General features: G+C 48.7%; 1 protein-coding gene across 11 annotated transcripts in view; it reads left to right on the forward strand.

Annotated features, from left to right (window-relative positions):
• Positions 1–15,811, forward strand: part of C2CD2L (C2CD2 like) — a 40,064-nt gene extending 24,253 nt beyond the window's left edge. For 6 of the 11 annotated variants that reach the window (XM_037882440.2, XM_007062413.4, XM_043533990.1 and 3 more), the window contains 4 exons: positions 1,079–1,180; positions 6,438–6,571; positions 7,348–7,630; positions 10,700–15,811. In XM_037882440.2, coding sequence (XP_037738368.1) covers positions 1,079–1,180; positions 6,438–6,571; positions 7,348–7,630; positions 10,700–10,923 — 743 coding nt within the window. In that variant the 3' untranslated portion in view covers positions 10,924–15,811. Of the gene's footprint in view, positions 1–1,078; positions 1,181–6,437; positions 6,572–7,347; positions 7,631–8,812; positions 9,724–10,699 lie in introns of those variants that run through there. The other 5 variants (XM_027824831.3, XM_043533994.1, XM_043533993.1 and 2 more) reach the window with 2 other exon arrangements.
• Positions 15,812–19,758: the final 3,947 nt, after the last annotated feature.

Consider the following 19,758-nt stretch of genomic DNA (forward strand, 5'->3'; position numbering starts at 1 on the left):
AACGTAGGAACGGCCATAGTGGGTCAGAACAAAGGTCCATCTCGCCCAGTATCCTGTCTTCTGACAGCAGCCAATGCCAGGTGCCCCACAGGAAGTGGGGAACAGAACAGGTAATCATCAAGTGATCCATCCCCAGTCGCCTATTCCCAGCTTCTGGCAAACGGAGGCTAGGGGACGCTTGGGGAATCTCGCTGTACCCTTGGAGGATGCTGTTGGCACTTTGCTAACACTGGGGAGATAAATGTAAAATGATAAGCTTCTTCAACCACACTTAATAGAGACAGTCTGGAGATGTGGGTTTTAATCCCTGGACTGTGTTTGGCTTTTGATATGACTTTGGTCAAATCACTTCCCCCTCTCTCTTTCAATTTCCTTATCAATAAAATGGGGATAATACTGAACGCATGTGTTTTGGGATGTTAATTTGTCAGCACAGAGCATTACATATTATTTGACAGACCCAAATCCCCTTCCACCCTGCTGTGGGATTGTAAGAATCCCTTTGCTTGGCACATTTTTCAGACGGAGTGAAGAGGAGATTTGCAGTTTGCTCCCCTGGAGTCACTGTTTTAATATATATATATATATATATATATATATATATATATATATATATACACACATATATATATTTCCTGGGATGGGGTGGGGAATCCTAGAATATCAGGGTTGGAAGGGACCTTGGGAGGTCATCTAGTCCAACCCACTGCTCAAAGCAGGACCAATCCCCAATTTTTGCCCCAGATCCCAAAATGGCCCCCTCAAGGATTGAACTCATAACCATGGGTTTAGCAAGCTAATGCTCAAACCACTGAGATATCTGGATATGCTAGGTCTAGTGTCTGGGCTGCTACACAATACATTTGCCCCATCTCTGATGGAGATCACTCCTCTCAGTGTGTGTTTTGTAAACAAGTCCTTCTGGATGTAAGGGGTCCAGTGGAGTCCCCCAAAGAGTTCACCGCTCTGTGTCTGTATGGGGAAATGGTGAGTTAATTTCATCCTCCTCAAAAGGCAGGTGACCTCAGCTGAGACCCAGCTCTTCTTAATTTTGTGCCTCTTTCCTTTTTGAGTCTAGATTCACCCTCGAGGTCCCCATCCAAAGTGGAAGTGACAGAGAAGACGACGACAAGGCTTTCAGAGAGCAGCTGTCCCAGCAGTGCCTCACCCAGCAACAGCTGTAAGTGCACAGGAAACTGAGATCTTAATCTGGAGCAAAGGCGCTCTCTCCTCCTTCACAGTGAAAAGCTGGGGATTGAGTTGGTGAGACTCATCAGCAGTGGCCAAATGCAGCTCATCCTCATGGCCCCACTGCACCCACTGCAGGAGGAGCCTCTTGGATTAGAATGTTCCATATGGTTCTACATTCCAAACCTAGAATTCTTCATGATCATTGAAGCAAATTTCCTGAGCCACTCTAAGGGGAAGAATGGGTTAGTTAAAAACCCAACCCTCTACTCCTTGTTGTCAATTGTTAGCTGCGTGTGTGCGTGCTCTCAGTGTATACTGTCCCAGCTCTGTGCAGATAGCTGACACAGCAGACCTCGATCAAACTGCCCAAAGAGACACAGACTCTGTTCTGTAGCAAAGACGTTCAGCCAGGTTTATTGTTGTCGAAGCACAGTCCTAGTATCCCAAAGACTCTACAGGACCACTAATGCATGTATGCTCGTTACAATGGACTAGCTCAGTGAATGGCAGGACTGGGACTTGAAATTCCCTCTCCTCAGCCAGACAAAGACCCCCTCTTTATACACTGATACAAACAAGTTACCTATTACCCTTCTGACGTGGTTAGTTACCACCCTTTACTTTGTACATGTTGGTTAGATCAAACCATCTCTGTCCATCACTGCTGTCGTCCTGACCTTACCTTTAAGAGGGCCAGTGTGTCCCTGTACCATCTTCATGGAATGTGTTTCCACCATATCTTGGTATTTGGGTGTTCTGGCACTAACCTTCTAGAATATGTTTACATGAATACTTAGTGCCAAGAAGTGCTTGTGGTTTTTTGAAATACCAGTCCTATTTCTGCCAGGTTCTGTGAACTTGCAAATAGGCATGTTTTGTAACAGCGCCTGACTTCTGCTCATAGCTTGACTCTTGCAAACTTGGTTTTCTTCAAGTGATTGCTCATGTCAGTTACAAGTAGCGTTTGCACGTGGCGCGCACACATAGTCTGAAGGTTTTTCCCCTAGTGGGAGCCGTCAAAACAACTCTGGAGCCCCATGGAGCGGCACTCCTATGGAGGTGAATATAGGTCCCTGCCGACCTGCCGCCTCTTAAGTTCCTTCTTACCGCCAGTGTCGTTGTTGGAGCTGCTTTGTTCTCTTGCCTTGGGCAAGCTGTTCTCCTAGCAAACAGTTGTTCTTGTATCCTATATAATTAGTTCATAGATAAGTTTCTGTTGGGGGTTACCCTCCACCCCCTATTTTCCTACTCTCCTCCAGGGACCGAGGTATGCCTCGGTCTCGAGGCTTCAGATCCTGCGGGTCTTGCCAGAAGCCTATGCCCAGGGGAGAGCTTCACAACTCCTTCTTAAAGTGCTTGGGGGAAGCCCACCAGGCTTACAAGTGGAAGATCTTCAGGAGCTTCCCCCCAGGGACTGAGAAGGAGAGGGACTTCAGACTTAAGCTTCTACTTATGCAGTCGGCTCTCCATCCCCAGCTGGCTCAGACCGCTTTGGGATCCAATCCCAGTACTTCGTTGTGAAGAGGACCGGTCCAGATACCAGTGGTACCGACGCTCTCCGGCACCGAAGACAAGTTTGGCAAATTCTCAGCACCGATCTCACTTGCCAGTGCCGCATAAGAAGCAGAGAAGAGCCGAAAGGGGGCCCTTGCCAACAGTCTGAGCAAGGGAGCACGAGGGTGCCTGCAGAGTGCATCCCACGTTGGGACACTCAGCTCCTGCTCAGGGGCAGCCGGTACCATTGACTCCGGCCACTCAGGCGGAACCATGGAGTCTGTTTCCGTTGGACTCTCTGGGACGGGAGAGCCAAATCAGGGAGTTGGACATTCCGTCCACTCCTGAGGCACTTGAGGCCGCCAGGGACCTCATAGAGGTGGCAACCCAGCACTCCCTGGCGCCAGCAGAGCCAGTCATCCTTGCTTCAGCATCGATCACCGGCACTGTCCCACATGGCACCGCCATGGAGCCTGAGATCAGACTCTGAGCCGGAGTCATATGTTTCCAGATGCAGCTGGCACCGGTCTTGCCGCATCTCGTTATGCCTGGAGCGACAACTTCCGATGATGCCCTGGCCACCACAGTGGCAGGCACCCGCTCAGTGGCCATTCTGGACCTCATGGGTGTATCATCAAGCCCAGGGGCCAAGCTCCAGGTACCCTTTCGGTTGCCTCGGACAGACAGGGACCTCCATCTGCCGCCATGGTGAGGGAGCCTGCAAGGGGTTCCGAGACCAGTGCCCGGCCCAGCACCAAATTTGGCACCAAGTTTGCGTCCAGAATCGCATTTGCCACTGCGCATTAAATACCTGCACAGGAGTACCTCTGAGAGTTGGAAGGTCAGGAGGATCCCATGCCAATGAGGGCTTCTTCATCCTCCTTCCCGGACAAGGCAGTAACGGGCTTTTCTGCCTCCTTACCGGCTTTGGCCAATAGAGCCCATCAGGAGCTGCTCAGAAGAGTAACCCAAAATCTTGACCTGCAAACAGAGGAGGTGTCAGAAGAAATGGACCTTATGGCAGACATTCTGATGCCAGAAGGTCCTTCCAGGGTGGCCTTGCCATTGATCAAGACTATCCACAATACTACCAAGACCCTCTTGCACACTCCTGTTTCCATTCCTCCCACGGCTAAAGGGGTGAAGAGGAAGTACTTTGTACCCTCTAAAGGGTACAAGTACCTTTTTACCCACCCTCAGCTGGGCACACTGGTCGTGGATGTGGCCAACGCCAGGGAAAGGCAGGGTCACCAGGGCCCCACTCCAAAGCCTAAAGAGGCAAAGAAGCTAGATCTCTTTGGCCATAAGGTCTATTCCACTGGGGGGCTCTAGCTTCAAACAACTAATGAGCAGGCGGTTCTTAGCTGCTATAGTTTTAACTCTTGGGGGGCGCTTTCCCCTCACCCCCATGCCTGGGAGCCAGGGGAGCAAAGCAGCCTGGGGCCCCAGGCCTCCACGGGCAGGGGCAGGAGGAGCTGGCTTGGAACTCCCTGTCCAAGTTTAAGGAGCTACTTTCATCTGACGCCCGATCTGACTTTGGGGAGGTCCTGGAGGAAGGCAAGGACTTCCTTGCAGGCTGCATTAAATTCAGCAGACTCGGCCACCCGTACAATGTCCACAGCCATTGTCATGCGGCGCAGCTCGTGGCTACAAGTCTCGGGCCTCCCCCTGGAGGTCCTACAGACTATACAGGACCTGCCCTTTGATGGTGTGGGTTTCTTCACTGAGCAGACAGACTCTAAGCTCCATAGACTCAAGGACTCTAGAGCAGGGGTGGGCAAACATTTTGGCCCGAGGGCCACATCTGGAAATAGAAATTGTATGGCAGGCCGTGAATGCTCACAAATTGAGGTTTGGGTGTGGTGGGGGGTGAGTGAGGGCTCTGGGGTGGGGCCAGCAATGAGGAGTTCAGGGTGTGGGAAGGGGCTCTGGGCGGAGGAGTATGGTGTGGGGGGGGGAGGGGAGAGGAGGGATGAGGGCTCCGGCTGGGGGTGCAGTCTCTCTGGGGTGGGGCTGAGGATGAGGGGTTTGGGGTGCAGGAGGGTGCTCCGGGCTAGGATCAAGGAGTTTGGAGGGCAGGAGGGGGATCAGGGCTGGGGTAGGGGTTTGGGCCACGGGGAGAGGCTATGGGGGTGCAGGCTCCAGGCCATGCTTACCTCAAGCAGCTCCCAGAAGCAGCTGCGATGTCCCCACTCCGACTCCTATGCAAAACCGCTGTGCACTGCACTGTGTGCAGGCGCCATCCCTGCAGCTCCAATTGGCCACAGTTCCCGGCCAATGGGAGCTGTATGAACGGCGGCAGCGTGCAGAGCGGAGCCCCCTAGCTGCCCCTACGCATAGGAGCTGGAGCGGGGCCATGCCGCTGCTTCTGGAAGCCGCGTGGAGCGGCCCCTGACCCTCCTTCCTAGCTGGAGCAGCAGAGCAGGGCCATGCAGGTGCTTCTGGGAGCCACGTGGAACAGCCCCTGACTCTGCTCCCCAGCTGGAGCACCACAGCACCAGAGGGGGGCAAGCCCCAGACCCCACTCCCCAGAGGGAGCTCGAGAACTGGCTTAAAATGGCTGGCGGGCCAGATCCAACCCAGGGGACATAGTTTGCCCACCCCTGCTCTAGAGGGACTTTAAAGTCCTTGGGGTTTCATAGGCCGGCCCCACAAAGGAAGCATTTCAAGCCTCTGCCTCTGCCCCTCTCAGCCGAGGAAAGACTATAACAGGAGGCGGGGTCGGAGTAACAGGAGAAGGCTTCCGCAGTCCTCCTTTACCCAGGGCCAAGGCTCGGCGAGACAGTTGCCGGCTCCTAAGAATTTTCTCTAAGAACATGTCCATTCCAAGATCCACTTGCCTCCCCTTTGTCAGCAAGAAAGAACTGAAGAGGTGGCGGGTTATCAGGGACTTATATTCACTGCCATAATGGTGCCACTCCAGGGGGCACCACAGCTGACCTGACGGGCACCGCTAGGAGAAAAACCTTCCAATGACCATGCACACGGCGTGCACACACCTACTGGGAATGAACATGAGCAACAAATCTTGCAGATCCAAAGTTACGATAGGTAGGTAACTGTTTGTTTTTGTTTTTGTTTTTTTTTAATCTCAGCAGGGCCTGACTTTAGTTCAGGCTTTAGTCCTTACAGCAAGCCCCTCATACAGGCCTCATGTCTCAGGCTCTATTTCTACTACACTCCCTAATTTCCTTCCAGACACTGTCTCATCAATCTTGTATGTCTGTAAGGCATCTCATCCCAAAGTGCTTCACGGGTTGTATACACATGGATTCCTTCTTATCTCTGAGATAAAACACACCAGCTGTTTAATAGTATAAAACAAATCTTCACGACAGTTTAGGACAGGAAGTGAAGCAGAATCTCATATCCATTTGAAACTGCATGGTGGATTTAAGGAGGCAAAGTGCAATTGCCAGAGTCAGTAGTTTGTGCCAGGACACAAGCAACCAAACTCCTAATAATTTACAAAAAGTTCTAGGGGAACTTCGATGCCCATGAGTGGCTGGAACTCTGAATTTTTAAGTTTTTTAGTTCAGCTGTCTACTCTTCCAAGACTTCCTTCTCCAGCATCATGCAGGTCATTCAGGAAAGGCTGTGGTAACTTCTCTTCTTGGGCCTGTTTCACACACTCACTCACATTCACTCTCACTCACTCGGTCCACTGGTAATGCATCTCAGTCTGGAGGTGACTTATCTTTGCTCAGGAGTGCTGCCATCATGTCCGGGGTTGTTTCCTTTTTTGTGTTCAGGGGACAGTCACATGTCCAATGGCTTGGATCCTGTGGCCGAGACAGCAATCAGGCAGTTGACTGAAACGAATAACAAATCTGCCAAGAAGACCCCGACAAAACGCAGCACACTTATCATCTCAGGAGTTTCCAAGGTAACTGGTGATCTGGGACCTCTCCCCTGAAGTGGTGTACTGAGGGTTGTTAATAGGGGTATGGGTGTCATGATGCTTGGTCCTGCAGGGGATCTCCTATACAAAGGAATCTGTTTGTGCTGAATAATGACCTGCAGTCATATAGTATCACCCCACAAAGGATCTCAAAGCACATTGCCATCACTGAAATGCACCTGTGTTTGGGGGTTCAATAGGTCAAAGCAGTAGGATAGGAAGTTAGTGAAGATGATGCAGTGTCCAGTTGAATCTTCATGGGGGATTTAGAGAGGGGGAATGGGATTTCATCAGATGTCCCTGGCTGGAGGACGGAGGAGGAGGAGAACCATGCTGTGTTATGAGATCCACACACTTCAAATATCTCTCGCCAAATAATGGCAACTATACAAACATACGCTCTCCTAGAGTACAATGGGGCATTGGCTCCTCTGAGGAAACAGAACTTGAAGGCTTGAGCATCAAAACATGGGGTTTCACAGTGCTTAAGAACATGCGCAAAGCCCATCCGTCCTGAGCCTCAGAGTCCCACCTGATGTTCCTCTCATGGGGCAGTTTAGTGTTTTGAAATAGAACTCTGTAGCTTCTCCTCTCCATCCAGGCCCGAGAAGCTAATTTTCCTCCTAGATGGGAGAATTTGTAAGAATGGCTTGGGCTCTTTATTTTTAAGGAGGGGAGGAGATGGCCCAATGGAGACTGAAGGTAATTTGTGAACTTTAACTCTCAACTTCTGTCTGTTTTGACCTTTGTATCCCCTTCAGGTACCAATTGCCCAAGATGAAATGGCACTTTCTCTTGGTTATGCTGCATCTATGGAAGCCACCATGCATGGAAATTCCATAATGGCAGGCATGTGCGACCACCCCCAGAGCTCCACTGAGCCATCTCAGCTGCTGGAAGCATCATTCTCAGGACAGAGAGCTAGTCAGGAGCTGGATGAGACAACACGATCAGACATCTCTGAGAGACCTTCGGTGGAGGACGTGGAATCTGAAACTGGCTCCACAGGAGCCCTCGAGACCAGGAGCTTAAAGGATCATAAAGGTGAGGCTGAGTGAGCAATGTTCAGCGCAGCAGGGCCTGGGGGATGACATGATAGTCTCACACTTTGGCAGTGCAACATCCTTCCTCTAGCGTCCGACGTGTGGGTCACGTCAATTTCACTCGTGTTCTGTGTTACTGCTTTTGTAATGGGGAGCTGGAGGGAAATGTTCTGAATGAGTAGTTGTGGCTACTTCCATAAGGGTTTTGGGGGGTTTTTTTTAAGGCAGTCACTTCTTGTGAGCAAATCAAGGTGAACTGTGTACTGTAATTCACGCTGCTAGCTAGGAGATCTTGCTAATTACTCAACTGAGTAAGTGAGCAGGATACATTACAAAACACCAGAAAAGTATAGTGTAATTTTTAAGACTAACTCACTAGTAAGTATTCTGCAGGTATAGCTCATAAGTTATAATGACTCTCTCATGGGGGACCTTGCTATAGCGCAGGGGTGGCTAACCTGTGGCTCCGGAGCCACATGCGGCTCTTCAGAAGTTAATATGCGGCTCCTTGTATAGGCACCAACTCTGGGGCTGGAGCTACAGGCGCCAACATTCCAGTGTGCCAGGGAGTGCTCACTGCTCAACCCCTGGCTCTGCCACAGGCCCTGCCCCCACTCCACCCCTTCCTGCCCCCTCCCCTGAGCCTGCCGTGCCCTCGCTCCTCCAAGCCTCCTGCATGCCACCAAACAGCTGATTAGGAGGTGTGGGGAGGCACTCATCGGCTGGGCTGCCGGTGGGCAGGAGGTGCTGGGACTGGGGTGGGGGAGCTGATGGGGAAGCTGCTGACACATTACTGTGGCTCTTTGGCAATGTACATTTGTAAATTCTGGCTCCTTCTCAGGCTCAGGTTGGCCACCCCTGCTATAGTGTCTTTTCAAGCTTTGATGAGAGTTGGAGCTGGTGTTAGGTGTATGTGTGTGAATTATGGGATGGAGGTTCTGCTGTAGTTAAGGTAAAAGAATCAAACACTTTTGCCTAGGCTAAATATTGATTGGTGGTCTGCAAATGAGGCAGGAAAATTGCGCTGGAGCCCCAGTTTAAACATAAGAAAATGGTCCTGAACTCATCCCTAACTTTCCCAGACCCATTGTCATATATGTAAAACTAATGAGCTGAAATTCAGCAAAATATGAACCATGGAAAAGTTTTTAGGTTTTTTTTTTGTTTGTTTGTTTTTTATTAGGAGAGACTCTTGCCCCCATATCGATGAGCATGAGAGATAAAGGTGCAGGATTGCATTGTGGTCACTAGCAAAGAGCTAGCTTCAGTGATCACCAATAAGGAAATGGAGACAGAAGGGTGAAAAAGATAAGGAAGAAATGGCGTGCTAAATCATTGAGCTGATCTCTTGCCCACTCCCCCTTGCTCAGAGGTAGGCTAGTGCAGAGATTCTCAACCAGGGGTTCGGGGCCCCCTGGAGGGCCGCGAGAAGGTTTCAGGGCATCCACCAAGCAGGACCTATGTTAAACTTTCTGGAGCCCAGGGCAGAAAGCCGAAGCCCCACCACATGGGGCTGAAGCCAGAGGCCCTGAACCCTGCCACCTTGGGCTGAAGATGAAGCCTGAGCAACTTAGCTTTGCGGGAGCCCCCTGTGGTGTGTGGCCCTGGGCAACTGCTCTACTTGCTACCTCTAATGCTGGCCCTGGCTTTTATATGCAAAAAAATCGTTGTTGTGGCACAGGCGGGCTGTGGAGTTTTTATAGCACGTTGGGAGGGGGCCAGAGAGAAAAAGGTTGAGAACCCCTGGGCTAGTGTATCCCCAGAGCTCAGACTGGAAACCAAGTGGTGGTACTCTCCCAGGCTGCAGACACAAGGCAAGTTCTACCCACTTGAGATGCTGCTCAAAGTCTATTGTATGGATGGTCAAAATACAGTACAATCACATGTACTCTGCTGGTCCTCTTGGGCCTGATTCCCCTTTAAATTAGGTTTGAAAACAACCTTGGAACTGGATTAAGGTATAAGCACAATCGACACATACCGAGGGCCTGTGGTCTATCATGAGATTTTGATGCATTTCATTTTTAAATGAAAGCTGTTTCTAGCCCTTGTGGTGGTTAAGAAAAACTTGAAAATGTGAACTGAGTGTAACTGATGCAGTGATACCCAAGTCAGACGGTCTCCAGCAGAGAAAGGAGCAGCAGCCTCTAGAGCAGTGGTTCTCAAACCTTTGTATTGGTGACCATAGGCGCCAACTTTCGTGAGCGCCAGTGGGTGCTCAAGCCCTGGCCCCGGCCCCTCCCCAACTCCGCCCCTCCCTGCCTCTATTGGATCCCCCCCCAAGTGCGCCGCGTTCCTCCTCCTCTTCCCCCCTCCCTCCTAGGCTTGCCGTGCGAAACAGCTGTTTCGCGGCACAAGTGCTGGGAGGGAGGGGGGAGAAGCAGGACCCAGCGGCACTCTCAGGGGAGGAGGCAGAGTGGAGGCAGAGGTGAGCTGGGACCAGGTGGGGAGCTGCCGGTGGGTGCAGAGCACCCACCAATTTTTCCCCGTGGGTGCTCCAGCGCCTATGTTGGTGACTCCTTTCACACAGCAAGCCTATGGGTGTGACCCCCCACTTATAAATTAAAAACATTTTTTTATATATATTTAACACTATATTATAAATGCTGGAAGCAAAGTGGGGTTTGGAGGTGGAGGCTGACAGCTCGCAACCCCCACAGAATAACCTCATGACCCCATGAGGGGTCACAACTTGTGTTCCCTCTAGGCTGCGCGGTTGGGTGGCGGTCCAGGAGTGATTCAGAGGCCATGCACTTGATTAACACAGCCATGCACATCTGGTGATGTGTGTTCAAGTGCCCCTCACCATATTGCTCCTGCAGCTGCTCTTGGGACCCTCCTGCTGGCTGTGCAGAGCAGGAGGTGAGGGTGGTGCTGATGTCAGGGTGTCCCCCCACCCCCGTACCCTATCTCCTCAGAGAAGGGGAGAGGGGACAGCCTGGCTGAGGACACAGAACAGGAGAGAGCTGTTGGGTCTGAGGTCTGAACCAGCCCTCCCAGTGAGTGAGTGCCTTAAAGAGACAGGGCATCGTTATGTCTGTCTTCCTCTTCATTTTGTCTCTTTCTCCAGTCAGCTTTCTCCGGAGCGGCACCAAGCTCATCTTCCGGAGGAAGAACAAGCAGAAGGAAGCAGGCCTGAGCCAGTCCCATGATGACCTGTCCAATGCCAGCACCAGCTCTGCCACCAGGAAGAAAGCCAGCAGCTTCTCCCGGCGCCTCATCAAGCGCTTCTCCTTTACGTCTAAATCAAAACCCAAGGCCAACGGCAGCACAACATCAATGGGCGAGAACTAAGGGTGGGATGAAAGATTGCATTGAAGCCCCCTTTGTCTCTGTGTCTTTCCCACCCCAGGTATCTGCGAACTACAATCCAACTCCTTTCTCCTTCAGCTCAGGGGGATACCTCACCTCCCCTGGTCCTTTATATTGGTTGAGGAGGTAAGGGAGTTATGAACTCAAAACTTAGGTTGATTAGCCACCCTGTTTCTGCCTCTTCCGGATATCATGACCCATTTGTGCTTGCAGAAGCCCTGATAGCTTGCTAAGCAGTCATTCTGACTGCTCCAGGCACTGGTGGAATGACTCCATGTCCTCCTGATTGCCTTGCACCTTTTGACTTCTCCAAATGACCTCTTAGAAAGGGGACGGGGCCTCCAAGGTGTCTGCTCCAGGGTTAAGACTTAACTCTTTAGTTCCTGAAATCTTTAACTGTGTGACAAAAGAAACCCTTGATTAACTTTTTTGGGGAAAAGGGGTTAATCTATGGAAGATCAGGGCTCCTCCACTGTACTTCTGCATGGTGCAAAGTTCATGGTCTGACTGAGGAGTAACACCTGTTCGCTGCAGGGGAAAGAGTAATTCCATAAACTAGTTATGCTATTTGAACAGTGCCCCCCTGTTTTGTAGAGAATGTTGGGGATTTTTCTTTTATGTGAAAGGACTTACCAGAAGAAGGGAACGCTAGGTGAGACTCTGCAAGACAACTGGGTCCTTGCAAAAGTCATCTTATTATCACTACTGCAGCAGCTGCTAGCCAGACATGAGGCTCCCTCTATTGCCAGGGTGTTATAGAAAGATGAACTGATCCATAGATGTAGCTCCCCCAAATGTGGTGTCCACCACATTTAGCTGTCTGGACCGGCAGCTAGTTTTTGTACGTATGGTCTCCTTTCCCTACAGAGATGGCTGGGGACACTGGAGGAGCAGATGTTATTTGGTCTTGTAGAATGCAAGGTCCTTGCACTGTGCACAGCTGTTGTGGTCCATGGGTGCTCTACTCTGAAGACAAACATGATGCTCGGAAAATGAGGGATAGATTTGTGCTGGAGGAGTGTTTGCTATGTAGCTTGAAGTTTATTTTAGTGGCCCACATGCCCCATTCTTTAGCCGAAAGAATAAAGGTAAAGTCCGCCACAGAAAAGATTTGACTTGTTAAAATGGATCTTTCCCTAGTGGCTCCTGATGGCACTGACGACGACTCCTCCTGCAAATCTGATTCTGACTACGTATCTTTCTTTCAAGTAATATGAATGTCCTCAATTTGTCTTGTATTGGCAGAGGAAATGATGCTAAGAAATGCAGAGGCCTTCAACTTCATTGCATGGAAGAGAATCAAGTAGACAGGCAGACGCTTTGCCCTGAATGTGGCAGGGGTTAGAAGTTTCAGAATTTACTTTTCATTTAAAAAAGGGGAGGGGGGGCAGCTTGTATGTGGAAAAAATTACTCCTGGGTGATTGCAGGAGGACAATTATTAAGTTTTGTAAAAATTACAGATGAAGTCCCATCTATAGGAAAATCCTTGAACAGTGATCGTGGGGCACATCAAAAGACTAGAAGGGGATTAGCAGTGTATAACTGTGAAGAGTTTAGGGCCAGGAACTATTCATGTTTCTGGGCTCAGGGCAGCACTAGGTTCTGGGTAGGATCCAGAGTACACAGCTATGATTTGAAAGCTAATGAGTGGGGCACCTAAGTTAGAGGTGCTCTTTAGCATTGTCCCGCTCACCTCAGCTAGACTAGGGTGTGCACAGTATAAAACAACTGATCCAGTTGGCTGACCAGTAGCCTCCTCTTTCCCCAGCTTTTGGTCCTGAACAGTCTGTTCAGTCTCAACATCCTTTCTATTTTTCTCCCTTTTCCTTCCTTGCTGAGAAACCATCATGCTTATGCCACTCCTTCCCACACATTATCGGCCCACAGCACCTGCTGTCTGTCACTGAAACATGAGCTCCTTGATGGAGACTGCCAAGATCTCAATTGGGGCATGTTGGCAGTTTTGGAGGACTCCTAGAAAGATGTATAACCCACTTTTCTGTCACAGCTCACCTTCCTCTGTGGTCTCAAAGCTGTAGGCTTTCCTGACTGGAAATCCTCCACCTGCCTCATTCTTAGTTTTGTTTTTATTTCTCTCAACTTTTGGGAGGTAGTTTGAGACTAAAAGTGGTTAATGTTCTGAGGTCAGACAACATCAATATTTCTCCAGTAGCTACCTGTGAAATCCTTCCAGGGATGCTATAGCAGCTTCCCTGGAAGGATGAAGATAGTAAAATACCCATGTTTGAGGTTAGACTGAACATAAACTATGAGCTGAACATGACTTTGAATAACAGAAACAAGCAACTTCTGAGCTGCAACTTAACTGTTTCTTAAGTTTGATTTGAGCTTAAATTCTTCTTAAACAACAAATGGAATGGGCTGTCTCTGTTGGAGAGTACCTGGCTGTGAAAATGCCAGTGTAGCTCATTATATATTTCTTCAAATGTAAAAATCCAGACACTTCAGTACACCCAGACAGTCCCTTGCAGATGGCTGCAGGGCATGGTGGATGTCTCCTTAGTAGGGTAAACTAGGAGTCTCGTCTTTACTTTCTTATGAACTTTTATTTAAAGTATCTGATAATTGGGTGATCATATTCTTAGAGCAGGGTTGCTCCGTTTTATGGTCTTGGTTAAATGACACATTCTGCTCCTTTCTGCATCTTCACATTTGTACTCAGTAATTTTTCATGTATAGCTGCTACCATGCATGAGCCTTAGATTGTGGGACTTTGGCCCATGCCTTTTGTGTACTTCTGGTTACTTGATATATGAGGAATGGTGATGCTTCAGCCTCTCAATTAGGTGGGATTAGGTCAAGTAACTGATCTACTTTTAGCATACTTACAGGTGACAGAGGCCATGTACGTCTTTAGCATCCAAACACTTCTAGAATTTGATGTGTTTAAGAAGCACGTCCTACAGGATTTTATTTTCAAAACTGATCCTTAAGTCTTAAAAGATCTAACTTTTTCTTTCTGTACTTGTACTTACTGCTTTGGAATGTTTGCTGTGTAAACTATCTTTCACAGAGGCTGCAGTACCCTCAATGGATTGTTTATTCCCTCAACCACTTGACTGCTCATCTTGGTGCTATCACAGTAATTGTGGTATAACCACCAGGATCCACAAGGATGAAGATTATTTTGCACTTTTTAGATTAAAGCTGCAGAGCATCTCCTTAAAGGGTCACTGGAGTCAAACACTTACATTAAATAAAAACTGGTTCTTTACCAGAGATCAGTGTTTTGATGTGTGTGGGAGGAAAACTGAATGTAACGTTTAGGGTTTGCTTTTTTTCTTTTTCTTTTTTGGAAGAATTGCACTCTTTTGGCACATCTGCTGTGCATATAGTGCAACTTTCTGCTGGCCATTTGAGAACCAAAAAGTGGAAGTGATTCTAAACAAAATGAAACTGCAGTGTTATTGTCTAGCCTGAAACTAGTGCAAAAAAATACACAATGCAAATGAATGTCAGTGTCTAATGTGATGGTAATAACACACAGCAAATGAAATACATTTTAAAAATAGCTTTTAATTTGAATATCCTTTTCTAATCGGCTGGCAGGGCTGTTTTTAAGCCTATAGATGAAAAATTAAAGTCCATTTTCTGTCTTCAGTCTACAGGCAATCCCATCTCATGTCAATAGAAACTGCATGCATAGATAAGGAATGCTGTGCAGCTTTAAATGTTAAGGGACACACACATACAGGCTTAAATACAACAGGCGGTGTTATGGAGATCTCTCTTTCGAAGGCTATTTCAAAAAGCTGCATGTTAATGGAACCAAGTTTTGTGTGTGTGTGTAGCGGAGGGGGCTATGATATGAACTCATTGAAAAGGAGAGGTATAATCAGTAGGTCTGATTACTACCCTTTACAGACTTTGTGGTGTTCCATACTGGCAATCCTCCCCATTCCCATAGGCATTTCTTTTAATGTGGTATCTTTAAAAAAGAGAGAGAGACAACTGTGCTTCTTACAAATATCTGTTGAATTCACAGTCAGATGAGTAGAGGTAATGGAAGGGGGACTACATCCAGGCAGAGAATGGGACAAATAAGTGTGGTGAAGCTGTGGATAGTGAAAAGTTTTATACAAACCTCTGCAAATTGTTCACTCTTTATTCAGCTAAGTTAATTACTTCTTAGAATATGCCTGTACATATATACAGCATATTCGTGTGTGTGTATATATGTGGAGGTTTTCTTCTATTTCCTCTGAGTTAATCATTACTTAGGGACTTGTTTCCTGTGAAAACATCTTTCTTTGGGTTAGATTTCAAATCCATAGAGCTGGGGGCTTGTGGGCAACTAGTAAGCCAATCTGATCCCAGATGGGACAGCAGCTGTAACTTAGACCTTATTTGTTCCTTTCAGCTGTTTTTTTTTCTTCCCTTCCTGTACATAACAAATATACAGTGAAAGTGTCCTATCCTTGGTAGCAGAGATTCAGTGAAAACCCTGATTTAAAAATAAAATAAAAAGCTGGTGTGGCCCCTGTGATATTGTAGCTCCCTTTACATGAGTGCCCCTCAACCCAGGACTCCTTTCACAGGTATCTGCTTGCTTTGCTCACTTGTACAGGTTCTGGAGCAAACACCCACACTGAGCCTGAGCTAGTGCCCCACATTTGTGCTCTTTTGTACTTTGATGCCTTCTTTGTGGGTGGATTATTTTAACCCCAGATTTCAATGCAAAGAAAAATAGGAACTGTTTAGCTATTTAAGAGAGTCAAGTACAATGATTTATTTAAAGATTAAACTAATGAAATTCTGCACCTTTGTAAATGTTTAAGAAGAGTTCCATTGCTGTGTAATGGCCTGAACTTGTTAACTTATTAAACTAAATGGGAGTTATAAACAGTATCTTGTGTCCTCACCTCACATGTCTTGGAGTTTGTTGAAAAGGTGTGAATAGCCAGAAATCAAAAAACAAACAACTCCAATTGTTACACTTAACAGCTTATGGAATTTGCAATATACTGTAGTACTGGAATAATAGTAAATGAGAGATGAAGCCTTCAGCAGTTGCTGTGTGACTAGACTAGTCCTATCGGTCCATCTCTTCTGCAATATACCACTTTTCAGAGAAGGAAGCGGTGGGGGGGAATGCACCCATACAAGTTTGTGGTGTGGGTGATGTAACACTCCAGCAGCATTAGTTGCCTCCGTGAAATAGTTAGCTCTGTTCCTTCTTTACTTTCTCTGCTGTATACCTTGTGCTGTTGGCTCCTCCTTTCCACCTGCCTCTGCAACAGCTTTGGTAGACATTTTAACCTGTTACGTGATGCAACTGATTAGACCTCCCTGTATGGAAACTTAATTCTGCTTGATATAGGATGTAGCCTATGCTGAGACATGTCTTATTTCTAATCAAGTGTCCCATATCCTGTATCAAGTCTATATAGGATACATTGTGTCCTTGATTCCACTAATACCATGGCTCTCAAACTTTTTTACTGGTGACCCCTTTCACACAGCAAGCCTTTGAGGGCGACACCCCCACCCCTTATAAATTAAAAACACTTTTTAAAATATATTTAACACCATTATAAATGCTGGAAACAAAGCAGGGTTTGGGGTGGAGGTTGACAGTTCGTGACCCCCTATGTAACCACCTCAGAACCCTCTGCGGGGTCCTGAACCCCTGCACTAATACTAAGGTAAAGAATCCTACACTTCTAGCATGGTTATGGTTATTATACATAATAAATGGTACTCTTAATCTTTGTATGATTGTTTTCCACATATCTGCCCTTCACTGCTGTGAAAAAAATAGAAAACTAGCCTCCTGTAGCGTGAGCAGGCCACCAGCAGCTGTGTGACCTTTATGTAAAAATGTCTTATAGAGTGATGGCTATATAGCAAAAGCCGCTTGCACACCATGCAACAACAAATTGGTCCTAGAAAACCTATGAACAATGCTACATATTCTTGAGCCTCGTCCAGTGGCCCATTATCTTTTAACTGACTACTTAATGTATGAATAGATAGGAAAAAAGTGCTGTATAAAAAGTAATATTGTTATCCCCTGGAATATGGAGAGAGGAAAGAGGAAGGATGTCTGGGGTGGGAGCATTCATGAACAACTGAAGGGAATGGGGGATTGTTTAGAGCATCTAAGGAGCTGTCTATGGGGGGAGCACAAAGAGAATAGTTTAGGGAGTGTTAAGGAGACACACACACCTAGAGATATTTGCAAGAGCAGGTACGGTGGCAGAGTGGAGAAGGTTGCAAATGGAGATGGCTAAGATGAGTTGACAGTAGCACACAGGACAATGATTAAGGGAATCCCTCAGTTCCTATTTTGGGATATGAGCTCAGGAAGATTAGTGGTGCAGGAGGGAGCTATCTAGTACAGCAGATGAAGGGAAGAGGGCACTTGGATGTGTATGTGGAGACACTTTAAAAAGGTTCAGCAGGGGTACATGAGGGAGACTTGGTTAGGGAGGGCTTGAAGGGGGACTTTTTTTAGGGGGAGCATGCAGGGATGAATATGGTGCTGACAGAGACTTGTAAGGGGGAGAAGTTTACAAAAGTACTCAGCAGGGACTTGCTTTTGGGTGAGCAGACAGGTAGAAGTTTGGAGTTTGCAGTAACCCGCTGGGACAAGAATATGTATTGGTTGGTGTTAGGGATGCAATCAGAGATGGCGAGAAGGCAAGCGTGTAGTTTTGGGGGGAATGCATGTGGGAGACTCTGGATGTGCAGAGGTGTAGTTTCAAGGAATATGCTCAAATGGTTATAGTAAAGGACGCACAAAGGGGATGTGTTTAGGTTTGGAGGGAGAATCAGGTGGAAAGGTGATTGGAGTAACACACCAGGGGCCTGTTGTAGGGGAAGGATGCAAAGTAATTAGTGGTGCATACAGGAAAGGTTAATAGAGTGGGGAGCTGATTAGGATATCTGACATGGATGTAGTGAGAGAGAGAATGTGTGGTTGGGTTGGGTTGGTTTTCTGAGGAGGGGAGGGAGATTGGAGAATACCATTCTTAGGCATGTGAGGCAGCCAAATTATGTGAAAAATGGTTTTATCATTGCTACTAAATCAATCCGGATTGAACCCTGTGCTTCAATTTCACTCAGGCTAAGATCTGAATAGAACACAAACACGTAACACACTTTTTCAGATTTTGAAAGAAATGTACTGACATGAATAGAACTGACCTGGAGGATATTTTTTGAAGCTATCATTGCACAATCAAAAGTGTCCCTTTTAAAAATATTTTAAAATTAAAGCTAACTTAAACATTGCATGTTCCTTACAGTGAGAGAAAAGTACAATTTATAAACTGGACTCTAGGACCAAGTTTTGCTAAATAAACACGTGCAGCAGAAACCCAGAGAAGTGAGAATGACCTGTGAGAATTAAGCCGCGTAATCAATGACTGTCGGCCTATGTCTCCCATCAGCCACGGCGGGCCCTAGGGCACCATGGGAGACATAGTGTCCTCTGGCCTCTAGCTCCCATTGGTCATTGCAGAGCCCAGCAGGCCGGGACTTCCCCTTTCTGGGGCGGTGCCCTTGCGAGGCCGCAAGCGGTCAGGCTGTGCCGCCATCGGGAGAAGGTCGGAGGCAGCGGGCAGTGTAGGAAGCCATCTGGGGAAGGAGCAGTTAGGGGTTGGGAGATTGAAGACCTGAGATGCTGTGTTGAGGGGCCCTGGTCTGGAGCCCAGTGCAGAAGTCTGGCCCAGGTTCCCTTACAAGCCTCCGTGGGAGTGGCAGAGTGGGGTGGCCTATTTGGGGACTGATAATACCCTGGCTAGGGGGAAACTTCAGTGCTCTATAGAGCAGGGGTGGGCAAACTACAGCCTGCGGGCCAGATCTGGCCCGTGGGATTTCCACCCCTGCGGCGCTGCGGGCCACGTGCCACTCCCAGAAGCGGCCGGCACTACGTCCCTGTGGCCAATGGGGGAGGAGGGGGACAGAGGGCTCCATGTGCTGCCCTCACCACCCACCATGGGGAACCGCGACCAATGGGAACTTCGGGGGAGTTGCCTGCAGGCGAGGGCAGCGCAGGAGCTCTCTGTCCCCCTCATCCCCCAGGGGCCGCAGGGACATGGTGCCGGCCGCTTCTGGGAGCAGCGCGGGGCCAGGGCAGGCAGGCAGGGAACCTGCCTTGGCCCCAGTGTGTGCCGCTGCCACCCTGGAGCCGCTCCAGGTAAGCAGCGCTGGGCCTGACCCTGCCCCCCAAGCCCCTCCTGCCCTGAGCCCCCTGCCGCACCCTTCCTGCACCCGAACACCCTGCACCCTAGCCCCCTGCCTCACCCCTCCTGCACCCCAACCCTCTGCTGCACTCTGCACCCCAGCTGCACCCTGCACCCCAACCCCCGCCGCACCCCAACCCCCGCCGCACCCTAGCCCCTTGCCTCACCCCCCTTGCCTCACCCCTCCTGCACCCCAACCCCCTGCCAGACCCCTCCCGCACTCCTCCCTGCACCCCTGCCCTGAACCCGCTCACACACTCTGCACCCCTGCCCTGAGCCCCCTTGTACACCCTGCACTCTTCCTCTGCCCCAGCCTCTTGCCCTGAGCCCCTTCCTGTCCCCCCTCCCACACCCTGCACTCCCTCCTGCACCCCAACCCCCTGCCCTAGTCCTAACCCTACATTCATGGCCCTGCATACAATTTCCCCACCCAGCTGTGGCCCTTGGGCCAAAAAGTTTGCCCACCCCTATTCTGGGATGTTTGCTGTCATCAGTGAGACTGTGCCGGCTTGGGCAGGTGCTTGGCAAGGTGGGGGTTGTAAATTTCTGATGAAGAATGCTCTATGTTAAATAAAATTACCGTGTGACAAACAGTGGCATCTGGCT

The sequence above is a fragment of the Chelonia mydas genome, chromosome 22 (assembly GCF_015237465.2).
Source record: "Chelonia mydas isolate rCheMyd1 chromosome 22, rCheMyd1.pri.v2, whole genome shotgun sequence".
NCBI classification, from domain to species: Eukaryota; Metazoa; Chordata; order Testudines; family Cheloniidae; genus Chelonia; species Chelonia mydas.